The sequence below is a fragment of the Lupinus angustifolius genome, chromosome LG18 (assembly GCF_001865875.1).
Source record: "Lupinus angustifolius cultivar Tanjil chromosome LG18, LupAngTanjil_v1.0, whole genome shotgun sequence".
Taxonomy (NCBI): Eukaryota; Viridiplantae; Streptophyta; class Magnoliopsida; order Fabales; family Fabaceae; genus Lupinus; species Lupinus angustifolius.
Window position 1 is genome coordinate 1872427 of NC_032026.1, and position 15772 is coordinate 1888198.

At 32.4% G+C, this 15772-nt stretch overlaps 1 protein-coding gene across 1 annotated transcript; it reads left to right on the forward strand.

The window, feature by feature from the left end:
* Nucleotides 986–8861, forward strand: LOC109332462 (E3 ubiquitin-protein ligase RHA1B-like). The gene is made up of 2 exons (XM_019567444.1): nt 986–1413; nt 8753–8861. Exons 1-2 carry the CDS (start codon nt 986–988, stop codon nt 8859–8861), a joined length of 537 nt encoding a protein of 178 aa, XP_019422989.1.

Below are 15772 nucleotides of genomic sequence, written 5' to 3' on the forward strand. Positions count from 1 at the left end.
TTGCTTTTCTTTGCTAAATCCTAACGATAATCATTACAACATGTCTTAAAATTGGTAATACGACAGCGCAGCAGTTAAAGGTGATATAAAGAACCATGTCCACGCTTTCTTAGTTGGTACTTAATCAATTTCATAATTAAATTGGTCCCATTTCCAATTTTACAGCCATTAATAGATAATAGGGTTATTAAATTTTCAGTTGATGTAAGTATAAAGTTTTTACACCTTCACCATATGTTTCATATTTATGAGTTATTTGTATAAAAATTTATATACAATTAATATATTATTTATCATATTCATTTGTATTACTTTAATATTTTAAAGTAAATAAATGATAATTAAATATAAATAATAAATAACATACTAACAAATAAAAAGCTTATGAATAAAAAATATATGTACTATCAATGTAAAGATTTATACACAGTACATCATTTATAATTCATTTGCATTAATTATTTTTGAAAAGATAATAATAATTGAAAATAAACTATGAATAACAAATTGATAATATATAAAAAATTACACTTGAATGCATGCATATTTTCTTCTTCTCAAAACTCATACCCCTTAACTATACACATCTAATAACAAAAAAAAACTATATACATATTTTTCTTTATATATTTATAAGAGAATAAAGTATCTAATAATATAAGGAAATAAATTATTTCATTCATTTACTAAATACATGTCAAAACTAATCAAAATAATGCACTTGTCATAGTTTTACTTACCAAATGAGATAAATCACATACCTTATATTCTCTATTTATAATCTACACATTAAAATGTACATTTACAATCTATACATTAAAGGTTTAAATTTGATCCTCCAATATAAAGCCAAAACCCATTGTAGCTATTTCCACATCTCAATCTGAACCTCTCCTTCTATATAAAGCACTTGATTCTTCCTTACCCTTCTCCTCAAATTTCCATTCCCAAACAAACACATTATAATTCATAGTTCACAACACCAATGGGATTCCCAGTTGGGTACTCAGAATTTTTCTTCCCAAAACTTATTCTCCAAATCCTCTCTCTCTTTTCTTTCATCAGAAAACTAATTTCCACTTTCTTCCAATACATTGGTCTTCAACATTTCATTGAACCGGACACTTCCGGTTCTTATAACCCGAACCGGGTTCCTGAATTTAACTCGGTTCATGCTCTCTTTATCCGTGAAATCCTTCCTGTTGTTCGGTTCGGTGAATTAGTGGGCCCACCTGACAGCTGTGCTGTGTGTCTTAGCGAGTTCGAGGAAGACGATGAGATCAGACGGCTATCCAACTGTACACATGTTTTTCACCGAGGTTGTTTGGACCGTTGGATGGGGTATGATCAGAAAACGTGTCCTTTATGCCGTACACCATTCATGCCACATGATACTACCAAGGGTATCGTCTGGTAAGAAACTAATCGGATGTGTGACTGTTTATTCCAACAAGTTCGCTCCTAAGATCATTTATGCAGCATGATTTGCAATCTCATGGTTTTGCTTCCACTGGTGTTTTGTAATTGTATATTGAGTTTAATTTAGTATTCGGTTATGTTTTTTTATGTATAAAGTATATAACATATATACATAGATATTATGAAAAGAAATGGAAAGCTGAGATTTTAGTTGTATACCGATTTTATTTAGATGATTTTTGTAGATTTGGGATGTCTATCATTGTTCTTGTTGGTTTTTTATACTTGTGGTGTGTTATACTCTCTATTACAGAAGAGATCCATTAGTTTTTTTGTTTTAAAAGAAATATACTTCATACAGTTAAATATCAGTGATTGATTATTTAATGTGCTTCGGGTGTCTTAGAAAGAAAATAAAGTACTAAATCCTAGTACAGGATTCACATCCATGAGACCATGATCGGGAGTATCAAACCGAGTTTCATTATTTATGGAGTATAGGAGGAGTGAAGAGACATAACTGAAATATTATATGTCACTTTCATTTAAATTATTTTATTCATGTTCTCGTATCTAATTTGAGACTTCATATTTAAATATATTAAAAAAAAAAAGAAATTTATAAGAGTAATTTATTTTAGATCCTTAATATTGAATTCCTACCAATTTTTGCCCCTCATTCATAACATTTGAATTATAGTTTTCTTTGATTATACTCCTTACTTGGACATTATACGCTTGTGGGCCAATAGTTCATGAATTCAGTTTTATTCAGCGATCTATGATTCACTCTTGATATTGGTGTTGAAGCATTTACTGACACCAGATTCATTAGTGCTTAGTGTAAGCAATGAAAATGTGTAGTGGATTGTTTCACCACATTTGCAAGCAATTGTTTACTCATTCGTGGTATTAGTGGCAGGTTCAAAGAGATGAGATAACAAGTTACAACATAGATGAACTCAATTGCATTGGTTTTTGCATTCTGCTCTTTTTTATTTAAATTTTGGCTGTTAAAAGTTTGAAAAGTGAAGGAGTGATTGGTTTAATCTCTGTACATAGAAAGCAAACAATTATGAGTAAGAAACATTTCCAATGTGACAACCATTACAACAAAGTTTTACAATTTACTTTGGCAGCAATAAAAACTTTATCTCTCAAAATAACATTTTGTGATTAACATATTGTTTAATTTTCTACTACAACATATTCCTTTTAAATTACTTAACTTAAAGAGTAGTTTTTTTTCGGTGATGTAAAACCATACTGTGTCGACCGGTTCGACCGGAAAACCGGCAAATCGGACTTCTAACCGCTACAGTATGGATGTTGAATCGGCCAAATATCAAAACCGGTAAACCGGCCGGAATTTGACTAAACCGATCGGTTTGTACACATATTTTTTCTAAAAAAACTTAAAAACTTAAAAACTTAAAAATCATTACATCGTAACCCCTCTTTCCAACCATTCTTCAACACTTTAAGACATATTCTTCCAAGACATACGTAGATTACACTTTTTGGTTCCTAACATTGATGTGTAATCCCAGTGACATTTGTGTAATATTGGAATCAACTGTCTGAAGGTAGGATTTGGTGCAAAAAATGGAACCTCGATATGAGACAACTTTGACTCCTTGATATTAAATGTTAAAACTCCAAATTTAGTTGTTTTGTAAGGTGAGATATGAACTTATGTCATTTATTTATATTTTGCATATGTTAAGTGATACTTTTGGATTGATATATGTTTTGCAATTTAGACTTTGAATTTGTTAAAGACTTAAATTGTTTGTTTATGTGAACTTTGAGTAGATTATAAATATGGATTATAAATTTGAGTATCTACTTATTTGAATTTTTTTTTGTTATATGTTTATATATATAAATATAAGCTGATATGTCCGGTTTAACTGTTAGCGATTTAATTACTGAACCATTGGTTGAACCACTATACCACTATATCAGTACCATAATCAATTTATATTGTGATTGTCATATTAATGTTAAGCTGATTATTGTGAATTATACAAGATGTCATTGATGTAAAAATCAATGATGGGAAATTAATCTCCTTCCAAGATGGGTAATTATCTCCAACAAGTATCACTCGCTTAAATCAAATATTTGATTTTTTGATTTATTTAAGAATCCAATAAAACTTAAACAACTAGATAAACACCTTAGTAGTTGATGAATGAGATTACGGTCCAAAATTGTAATATTGCTTTCACAACCTCAACTTACAAAATGCAGTTTAAAATAGAGGACCAGGAAAACAAAATTCATCCCACACTTCTCTATATAATTGAGACTGGTATAGTGGCTGGATAATGACATCACAATTAGAAGAGTAATGAAAATGAGTCATAAAAAGACAACAAGGGATTCGTTTTTTGAACGGTTACTTGCAGAGGTAACGTAGGAGAATGGTAATGGTAGGCAGATTTTAGTTGCATATAATAAAATCAGAAAAGGCGTGCACTTATGTTGGTGCAAGTGCAAAGATAATTCTTATTACCATGGTTATCATCACCAACAAAATAAAAGAAAAGGGGAGAGCTTTCTCATTCCGGAGTATATCTTTTGTCACAAGATATATATTATTTATGTATTATTTTATTCTTATTTATTAAAAAATAAATTTAATTTATATTTAATATATATTTTACTTTTTTAATAAATAAAAAACAAATAGTTAATGAAGTAGTACAAACTTTGGAACAAAAATAGATGACTTCCTCCTTACTTATTTGTGGTGACATATGATATATATTCTTTTAAAATTTTATTAGAATTCCTCTTACACCATAAAAATAATATATATTACTTATAAATTAATTATTAATAAACAAAATATTATTTATGACTATATTATGCCTAACAGTATCATTGTAGGCTCATGATACATAATCAATAGACCACTATAAAAAAGAAGAGACATCTTTATTAGATATGGAAAAAGAAAATGATTAGTATTTTGATATATTAGAAGTAGCAATTATTAATCCAAACTAATCTAGAAGTGGTATTAATGCTACTAATTAACCAAGCCAATGATATTTGGAAGGCCATAAAGCATAGAATGCCACATATGGCCTCATTTGGTTATATAGGAGAAAATAAGAAGAAAGAAATATGTGAGAAAAATACTAAAAAGGGAGAATAAAATATATTTTTGTGTTGTTTGGTTTGAGATAAAAAGAAAAGAAAGAGAAGAAAAAGATCTATATGAAGCCTCTTGAATAGAAATATGTTATCACAAATAATGTTGCAAATCTTATCCCACAAGAATCAAACATATTATGTCAATTAGAAAATAAAATATTAATTATTTTTTTTATTTTTGTTTCATTGTTATTGGTATAGGACAAAATTTGGAACGTGATTTAGAATAATAAATCTTACTTTTATTTTCTCTCTAAAGTTAAACATAGACAAACTCACTTAACTTTTCTCTCTCTTTCCATCCTCCCCTTTAAACCAAATGAAGGAAAAAGTTCATTTCTCTTCGATCTCTCTTCCCTCATTCTCTTTCTCCCATCTTTCTATCCTACAAAAAATGGAGCATATAAAGTGGTAGTATTATCCAAAAGTAATGATAGAAATAGAGACTTCAAGGCCACCCATAAAGATAACAAGTGTAGAAGTGTGGTAATTGTAAAGTAAATAATAGTTTAGTACATGGTTAGTGCTTGGCATGTAAGGTTGAAAATAGGTGTAGGGTGTATTTGTATAAAATTTTCTCAATTAAATAAAGTGTGTATTTTCTAGCATGATACATTGCTTGCCCAAATTAGTAGACCTCTTTAGTAAATACTCAACCTTCAAAGTACAAAATTTTGAAGGGGTCAATAATAATAGATTGTTAGTCCCAATTTTTTCTTTTTAAAAAATAAATTGTAAGTATCTAATATTAAGGATTTATTTCTGATTTGAGTTCTTTAGGAGTACAAATTAAAAGTGTATTTCTTGTCTTACGAATTTTTTATTTATTTTATTTATCTTCAAAATTCAACTCAATGAATTATGAATTATTGCTTGAGATGCAACTAATGGTTATGAGGCACCCCTTAATTAGTGAGTGATTGGAGCATTGTCCACATGTTGTGTTATGTTTTGTGGCATGAATGATAGAGGCAATACATACAAAAGCATCTTCAATTCATGCCTCTATTCTGATCTCACTATAATCACATGAATATTTCAGGAACGTTGCAGACATGATAATATCTTTAACCTCTATTGTCATTTATTTGTTTTGTTGTTTTTGGAAACTTTGATAACATCATGTGCCACTTAGATTTTAGTGTCAAGTGAACAAATAATAGACGCAACAAGACTTTGTCTACTTTGTCACTGCAACTAAGTGTCACATATTTTACTTATTTCAATGTTATTACTTTTTAATATGATATTTCCATTTTTAGGTTGTATTGGTGAGAACAAGAGATCAAAATAATATAATATTTCTACTTTTATATAATTGTATTATTTAGTATTCATATTTTACTATTGATATTCAAATATAATAGTACAAATAAATGGTATATGATGTATTAGTTGTGTATAATTTTGTGTATTAATATTACATAGATATTACACTCTAAACAAAAAAAATATTCACTTAAATGGAATGTCTTTTAGTGTATTTTTAAGTTTGTAAATAAGAACAATTATGATGGATGGTTCAATAGGTAAAAGTACAACTATTAGACGAAATTCCTCTATTCTTTTACCCTTTTTATGAGTTAAAAACTTAAAATCTTAAGAGTTTCCGGGGTTAAGTAAAATGAAAATGATTAAAATTTATTTAAATAATATTTTGGATGTTTTTAGGATAATTGCTTATAGAAATTTTCCTTATCCACTTTTGACATAAATCTTTTGTTTACTTAAATCCATAGTACACTTTATACAAGATATCTATTTTCAGGCTCCTTAACTCAATCCTAACAATATCCACACGCACAAGTTCATGTATCAAACTGAAAGTTCACAATATCATCTCATCCATTTGGACTTCGTATATCTATATTCTAAAATAGTTTAATATCTATATATTGTTATTATAAAAAAATTATATATTCTCAGTATATCATTTATTATTTATTTGTATTACTTATTATAAAAGTCTATAATAATTAAATATGAATAATGGATAAACCAGTGATAATATAAAAAACTCTTAGCTCATATATTTTTCTCATTTCAAAATGCTTATTTATACCTTGGAGTGACTCTAAAGATACATGGACACTATTCTTTAGTGTTGATCGGGTATGGTCGGATTTAAGAAATCAGTTAAGTAGCTTGCTTCTGGAAATTGGTTGGAGCAAAGCTTGGACTCGTGGGGGAAGGTATGTGAAAAGGTTCTTCGACGATCAAGTTAGTATGAGACTCAATGTGAATGATTGAGAGTAAATATGAGAATAGAGAGTAAATATGAGAATAGAGAGTAATGAATGTAAGTAATAAATGAGAGAATGAGATATTAATGTTACTTCATGCATAGGAACCTCCTATTTATAATGTTTGGGATGGGTGACATGGTGCCAAAATATTGGTTGGTTGTGATGTAGCAGGTATAGTAGGGGTATGGTAGGCGTATATTAGGTTGGTTCTAGTCACCCCATAGGCCTTCTCTTGTCGATCACTCAGAGGGGCAAGTAAAATTTGCAGGCGGTGTGGGAGGGTTTGGCATGAGCGCATTAATGACGAGTTAAAGGTGCATTAATGACGAGTCGGAGGTGCATTAATGACGCTTACAATAGGGTTGCTTATTCCTCAAGTAGTTCATGCCCAAATTTGGATTTGTCGTGGGAGGGGAAATTTTGGGTGAGTATCCACCCAGTTTAACCAGGATGGAATAGTTGCCTCCAGTCTAGTAGTATGGTCGAAAGCCGAGCGTGCTGGTAGACTCAGAATGTTCAGAAAGATCTGAAGGGGTTAATTGGTGACCTTTCTAGGTAGGCCCGTTCGGACTCGTTGATCGAAGCTTATAATTCAGGACCAACCATGTGAGTAGCTCCTAAGTGTAAGGGTAGGCCATGATGCCAATCTGTCTTTAGCTGACACGTGGAGGGTAAAAAACGCTTCAAAGGGGGGCTTAGATACTCAAACGACGCATTGATTCAATTCGAATACCTGGCCGCATTGTGCTTCGATTTTTGGGCCATCGTTGGATTGTCTTCGAGTGTTTCTGAATGGGCGAGATGGGTTCTCTGATTGGGCCTCGGAGGAGACCCGAGTCCAATTCTTCCCCTATAAATAGGGGGTACCCCCTCATTTTGTTTCACTTTGCTTATTGAAAGAAAATTTCTCTTGTCGAGCTATTCTCATCTTTGTTTCCAATCGATTATTATCCTTTTGCCTTATAGAGTCTTCCAACTTCCAAGTACTCGGTAATTATTTCTTCTTTTCATTTCTTGTTTTGCTTTCCGGTCTTACTATGTTTGTCGAGTTAGAATCTAGTTCTAATGAGGTGGAGATCCTACATGGGCCTCCACCTATTTTTACTGCGTCAACCTCCTGTCACTGTCAGTGATATAAGTCTGCCTCTGCCCGGTATAATGGTAGGTCTGCCTTTAGGTGATCGATCCAACTTTCACTTCCAGCTTTACTGAGTGATATGAGAAGGGAAAAGGCTGGGAGTGATGTTGTGGAGATAGACTGTGCAACTTTCTATGAGAAGTGACGTTTGGTCTTGGATAACATGTCAAGTTCCAATTCTGACACTTCTTTTAGTGACAGGTTGACCACGAGGAGGGATTTGTTGACCGTGTTAATCAATTTATCACCCAGAGAGAATGGTGGGTCCCAACTCTAGATGTTGGTGGTTGACCGTGAATTCTTGGGCACTCCTAGCTTCTTCCTCACGTCCGAGCGTCCTATTGTAAATGTCCTCTCTCGCCCGACGAATGACATATGTTGGTATGATCCAAAAGACTAGAGTGGGTATGTCAAAAGATACTCATTGAGAACCAAAATCGGTCGAGTTTTTACATGTGTGAGTATATCGGTCAGTTGATTGGGGGTGAGGATCCCCTTTGAAGGGTGGTATGTCGAGATGCTATAACACCTCCATGTGACCCCTTCTCAATTGCATCCAAATGTGTGGGGCTCATCTATGCATTCAAGGTTTTTTGTGAGGTCATGGAAGGACCTTGCACCATCGGGTTATTATTCTAGATGTTCTGGGTGGCACATAATACCATCAAAGACGAAATAAAGAAGGCCGCCGAGGATGGACGTGCCTCTAGTCGAAGAATGGTTATGCCCTCTTCCATCCTTTTGAATGGTCTGTGAAAAATTGAAAGCCCAACTTTTTCAGGTGGAAGTTTGAGGGTTACACCATACCTAGGCGTTTAGTCCAACGAGTAACCTCTTTTCCCGTTCTCTTGGAATGGGACCATCCACCAGAAGCACGCCGAGTCCTTTAGTTTCTCCTACAAACAGCTTGATGACTGAGAAAGGAGGTGACATATTTAATGCTGGCCTAGACTGAGGACGAGAAGGCCATCGAGTACTATGCACTTGTCCGAGGTGATCAAGCGTTTGAAGAACAGGTTGGTAGGTATCCGTCTGTACATGTTCTCATATTTTCTATGATTATTGTAATCGATATCTATCTGAGTCTCCTTTCTATTTTTCAGCAGCGGTTATGGGCGACCATGTTGGTCGGAGTTGACTCTTGAAACGAGATGCTCAAAAGAGGAGGGATGCTAAGGCCAACAAGAGGGTGAGACACAACTCACCATTCCAATCTGAAGGTCTATCAGGGGTGGTCACCACTCCTTAGTGGGAAGGTGGGCATCCTACTGACTCGGGGGAGACTCACATCTCCCGCCCTAAATCCGCCCTCCTCGTTCCTCCTAAGTCGACCCCAAGTAGATTGGTCGACCTACACATTGAGGAACCTACCCCTATTGTTGTTGTTGTTGAAGTGGCTGCTGCTCGCTAAGAGAAACCTAAAAAGGGAAAGTCGACTTTTGCCAAGGTGAGATATAGCCACAATATCCCGTAGGCGGTTGAGGAGTCTTTGATCAACCTGACGATCTAGGAAACAATGGACAACATGCCTTTTTCTGAACTCTTAAAGAGGAGTCGGGAGGCCGAGGTCTTGGTTGCTTTGATGGATAAGTATCTCGAGAGTGAAGGAGTGTCTACCACCCGGGTTGGTGAAGAGGCCCTGACTAATCTTCAAGAGCGGCATTTAGGCGAGCTTCAGGAACTTAAAAAGAAGCATGTTGAAGCCTCAAATAGGTTGGAGGGGCAAAATATGGCTGCGGGTGAGCAACTCTCTGCCATGTCACTCTAACTCAAGGATGCCTAAGAGGTTGCCTTGTCAGCCTAGGAGAACCTGGAAGATGCCTAAAGGGATTTGACATCCCTTGTTGACCGCCTCAGAAGAACTGAAGAGGAGAAACTTCAATTTGGGGACAAGTTGAAGTTATTGGAACGTGAGGAGGTGTCGATCCGAGCTAAAGTCATCTGGTTAACTAGGGAGCTTGCAGAACTGAAGGCGAATTTTCTAAGGGTGGAGGATGAGGCCAACGCAACGGCTAATACGGGTTGGGATAATGCATTTTCCCAAGTAAGCTTAGTCTTCCCGGATCTAGATTGGTCATAGACGTGAATAGAGGTTGAGTCACTCCTGAGGGTGGGCCGATTGCTGATGAAGATGGTGGACTAGTCAAGCTTCCTATTTTGGGTAGGGGAAGCCTGATTTGTTTTTGTTTAATGTAATCAGCAGACTTTGTATTTCCTTTTTCTGTTCTAATGAAGTTATGATTTATCCATTTTCTCGCCTATTGTTTAGCATTCCTGTTTATTTCATAAGCATTGATTGATTAGGAAATTTTCGACTAATAACCTATAGGTTCCAATGACCGAATTAAAGCACCCAGATCGACACCATGAAACCGAGTCAGCTCTAAGTGAACAAATTTTTAATAATGTTGAATTAATCATCACTCAGATTAATGTAATGTAGTCGGATTAGTGAAGTAGACCACTCTTTAATAATTCTAAAGTATTCATCACCCAAATTAAAGCAATGTAGCCGGGTTAGTGAAGTAGAACAATCTTTAATAGTTCAGAGGCAATCATGACCTGGGTTAATGCAAAGTGATTGGGTTAGTTCTAAGTGAAGTAGAACAACTTATAATATTTTTGAAGTAATCATCACCCAGATTAATGCAATGTAGTCGAGTTATAGTTGTGATCACCTTGACTGTGATGAGCGATTGGGGATCAAGGCAGACTTTATCTGATGTCAAAAGGGGGTGAACCCACACCCTCGATGTGGTTGATTGGTTAAGGACTAAGGGGACATGGTCTGTGCCTTGAATTTTTAGAGATAGACCATCGTCAAAGGAGGACAGACCCATGCCTTCGAGGAGGCTAAATGATTGGAGACCAAGGGGGACATGGTCCGCGCCTTGGGTTTTAGAGATAGACCACCGTCAAATGGGGACTTACCAACTCATTGAGTTCAGGAAAGCTTTATGTGTGTTTGACAAGGATTTGAATGGTTCTATTTATACCATACAAATTCACCATGTTAATACAAATCTTTGTTAGAAGGTGACTCTTAAAGAACAAAAGGAAGTGGGTGGTATGTTTACATTTGAAATTTTGATTAGAAAATAACCAATGAAGAAGAGAAGGAAGCATATTTGTTCTGTGAATAACTTTGCTGAAGAGGGAATAGTTTGAATCAAACGTGGTTTCTTGATGGTACAATAAATTGGAATGACAATATGCAATCTTGACCATTCACAAAAAGCACAAAAGCATTTGTACCATTGGATAAGGTTGTGATCTTTGTCAAAGCATTTACACCTCTCACACAATGTCACGTGTTCACATATTACCCATTAAAAAAGTACAATTTGTATGCTTTTTTTAATTTGGCAAATCTAATAGATCAAATGAATGGACCTCTTGAGCTATCATCCAACTTTGAGAATAAGGTTGATTTTAAGAACAAGATTCCTCTCTAGTACTGGACTCTCTAGTACTGGAAATGTGAGAGGGGGCATTTTTTTTAAATTATTAATTTATAAAAAAGTAAAAATATGAACCATTGAATTTATGTTATTGTCATGTATCATAATCATACATATGCACTGCCCTCTCCATTAATGGAGAGGAGCCAAACTCTAATTTTAAAGGGATCGGTAATGATAAGGTGTTTATTATGATATTTTTTATAAGATTTATTAGAAAATGAGTAGTATAGGATATGTTGGTTGATTATTTAGATTAAATTAAATAATTTATATTTCCATAATGTTCTTATATTGTAAGATGATGACACTTGTATGGTCATCATCATCTTAGGATTTCTTCATTCTCTTTAAATAGTGTCTTTCTTCTTCCATAAAGAAAATCAATAAAATATGAAGATTGTACTCTTTTATTATCTTCTTGGTTTATATCTTTCTTAGGAGTACGATAATTCTATAGTGTTCTTCGTAGATAGTACAACCTTATTACTTTTTTTTTCTATTCATTTATCAAAAGGGCGAGGAGATATACCCATAAGAGTAGGGATGGCAAAATGGGCTTGGCTTGACGGGTCAGCCTGTTCAGATAGGTGTTTTTAGTAGGCCGGACTAGAATTTTAGCCTAAAAGCCCGTATTCAACCCGTTTTGGAAGCCCGTTTTTAAGATGGGCCATAGATGGTCGGGTCGGGTCGGGCTGGCCTGGTGGACCAACATTAAGATTAAAGTTCATTTGTCTATCATGTTGCTCATTGCAATTAAGATTAAACTTTTACAATTTTAACTTATGTTTGGATGCTTAAGCATATAATTCTTATTTCTCTTTGTAAAATGAATATTTAATATATCATTATGTACTTATCTATCATCTTCACTCTTATCCAATTATTGTACTTGTTATCAGATAAAGGTGAAGTTTCACTGACAATTAGGGGTGTTTTAATCAAATTTAAACATGTAATTAATTGAAATGGAAAATTGGAAACTTAAACAAAATTACTGATTTTAATTCCTTTTGGAAAATTAATTAAATTCGACTGAGTTTCAATTTATATTTTTAATGTAGTCGAATTCAAATTAAATTGAGTAATATATATACTTTATTGTGATCGATTTATAATATAATAGTTTTGATTCTTATACACTTTTTAAAACTTAGGAGTTATAAGCTCCATTGTGAACTAAGTCTAAAAGTTTAAGACTATGATGAATTATAGTTTAGAATTTACAAGTTTTATACTAATGCAATATGTTATTATGAGATTGTTTGCGTTGTTTATGATTTTTTATTTTAAAAGACATTTATGAATTGTTTGAATTATTTATTTTTGTCTACAAACTTTAATGTGTGTTTTGAAAAAGAAAAACAAAATGGTCAGCCCGATGGCCTGACAACCTTGCCAAATATGGGTTGGACTGACATTTTGAGTCATTTTAACAATAAGGGTCGGACTGGACCAGCCCATATTCTGACGGGTCAAAGGTGGGTCAGGCCGAGAAGGGCTGATCCGTATTGCCTCCCCTACGTAGTAGTACCAAAAAAGTTCTCTTTATTTTTTTATATTTTTACATTGGATCGTTGATTTTTTAACACAAAAATGGAATCCATGCTCAATCCTATGAAATTATATAGCGCATGATATTACTTTTGAATTAGGTGAAGGCAGGTGAAGCATAGTTGGGGAGGAAGAATCCTCTCTATTAATGGAGTGATAAGTACTATAAAAAATAAAAGAAAAATAATATGATAAGACATTTTACTATTTTATTTTTTGTAGTACTTATCTTTTCATTAATAAAAATGATCCTTACGGGTAGTTATGGGACATTACTAAATCTTGTATCAGTTTTTTTGTACTTCTGTATAGGACGAGTTAATTATTGAGATAATAGTTTAAATCAAAGTTAAAACTTTGCATAGTTAATTGAGATAGTTAGATCCTGGCATAACCCGGGGATTTAGGTTGTTGTAGTAAAATGGTATTAGAATAATTGTAATTTATTGATTTATGAGAGATTTGAAGAAGTTGCAAGCATGATTTGTATCCTTTTTTTCTAATTGAGTCATGCGAGACAAACAAACTTCTATCTGATTACAAGAATGAATGGTACTTTGTATTCTGTTTTATACATTTGTATATATGTTGTAATAAATTAAAAATTGAAAAATTGTATGTACTGAAATATTGTATGAGTTATATACATTGTCAGTATATTATTTACCGTTTATATTTACTCATTATTAACTCTTTAAAAAATTAATGTAAATGAATAATAAATAATAATATAACTATATAAAAATCTTTACTCTAACATTTCATAGATATTATAATCTTAAAAAATATACTTATCCACTTTAACATGTATATTTTATAATCCTTCTCCTTGAAGTGTGATACATAGAAAGTAGATAACAAGTAAATTAGTTAAAGTTGATACCTGCAAAAAGAAATATTACAAAGGAAATTTTAAAAAATACCCACATGTTAATATTTCCCATCAAAAGATAGTTATTAAACTATATCCACTATTCTGAATTCTGATATTCAAATTTGATAGCAATGAGATTTGAACATTTGATTATTTTTAATACTTTTTTAGTTTGAACTCTGTAATTGGTCATTATTTCAGATTAAATCGTCTTGTCCTAAAGGTTGTGTTTGATTATTTTGACCTTTGCTAAAGTATAGTGCATGTGTTCATTTTAAATAATGAACTTGCAATACCATAACAAGTTTTTGCTAAACCTAAATTAAGTGTCTAAGTGCTTGAATGGTTGAGATTAATTTATTCAACAGCTAATAAAAAAGTTATTGATAGTTGAAAGAAGTATGTAGGACTAAAATATAATTATGGTACTTCTCACTACTGCTTTTGGATGAAAATAAAAATATTTTTTAAACTTTACTTCCAGCCGTTCAAATTATTTGACAATTTAATTATTCAGATTATTTTTTGTAAACATAATAATTATAAACCTTTTTCAAGGTAGAAATAAAAATAGTTTTGAAGTTTTCTTTTAGCCATTCAAATTATATGACAAATTAAATATTAGGATTATTTTATTATTTGAAATAAAAAATTTAGCTAATAAATTTATTTATATGTAAGAATAAAACTTAGTTGTTGTATATGAATAAAGATGTGAAATCAAATTTCACTTTTACAGTTTTTCATCAAGTGTAAATCTTTCCCTTTTTAATTATCGGTATAAGTTTTACATATCGCCTTTTAATGGATTGCATTCTATTGTGTAATTTCTTGTGTTACTAACATATGATATACTAAAAATTATTAAAGATTTAATAACTTCATATTTTTAGACCATTCACTTTTAGAAAATTAAATATTTACTAAAAATTATTGACAATGACTTCTGTTAAGATTAAAACTTAGGTCTTTCCAAGAATTTGGATTAACTTCTTAGTTTTTTTGTTATTTTGTAGAGCTTGTGCCCCTATGTTTACCACAAAAAAAAATACGAGAAAAAGAAAAGACTTTCAAAAGTTGAAGGTTTATTTAAGAGTTAATATTTTTTTTCAAATCTTAAAAGAAAAAAAAGCTAGTCATAATTGTAGAATACATTTGATAAAGATTGAAAAAGATTTAGCTATACATGAAGATATATCAATAAAACAATTAACAATTAACAATCTTTCTTAATAATTAATAATTATGTCAATCAACAAGTTTCCAATAATTCAATGGTTTCCTAATGAGAAAGAATCGTTCTTCTTGAATTAATGCAAGGAAAGTAAAATTGTGGAGATATTGTATAGAGAAGGATTGCGAGAATATTTCAATTATCCCAATGGAAATATCAAATATTGGTGGACTTGATATTATGAACGTAGCTTCTCAAAACGGTCTCATGGAAGCAAAATATGTATATAATATGATCGTATTATATTCTGAAGATATAGAATTGAGATAACAAGGACTTGAACATCTTCATTTTGTGAGAGTGTCTAAATGTGTTAAAGGTGTCGAAAGAGGTAGAAAATTTAACAAAAACTTCTGAAAAAATAACATGATGCTGCTACACAATATGAAAACTTTAGCAACAATAAGAGCACATGCAAAGGTTGGAGAGCAAAAAAAAAAACGGCAATGAACGTTGCTAAATAATGACCATGATGACAACATTAACATGTTGTTCGAGTTGGAAAATCAATCATACACTTTAACAAAAGGAAAAGAGGAAAAACAAAATTAGGAAGAAGAAGGAAGAAGGAAGAAGCAACACTTATAGATAAAGAAGAAGAAAGTTACAAAACAGAGTTGTGCAAATGTCTCTGGTTGGACTTTTATTTTAGGAGGCCCATTTCCTTTATTTTCTTCT

Coding starts and splice junctions, on each gene's coding strand:
- LOC109332462 (XM_019567444.1), top strand. CDS start 986: ATGGGATTCCCAGTTGGGTACTCAGAATTTTTCTTCCCAAAACTTATT. Junction 1,414..8,752: donor ACTACCAAGGGTATCGTCTG/GTAAGAAACTAA, acceptor CAACTTTTTCAG/GTGGAAGTTTGAGGGTTACA.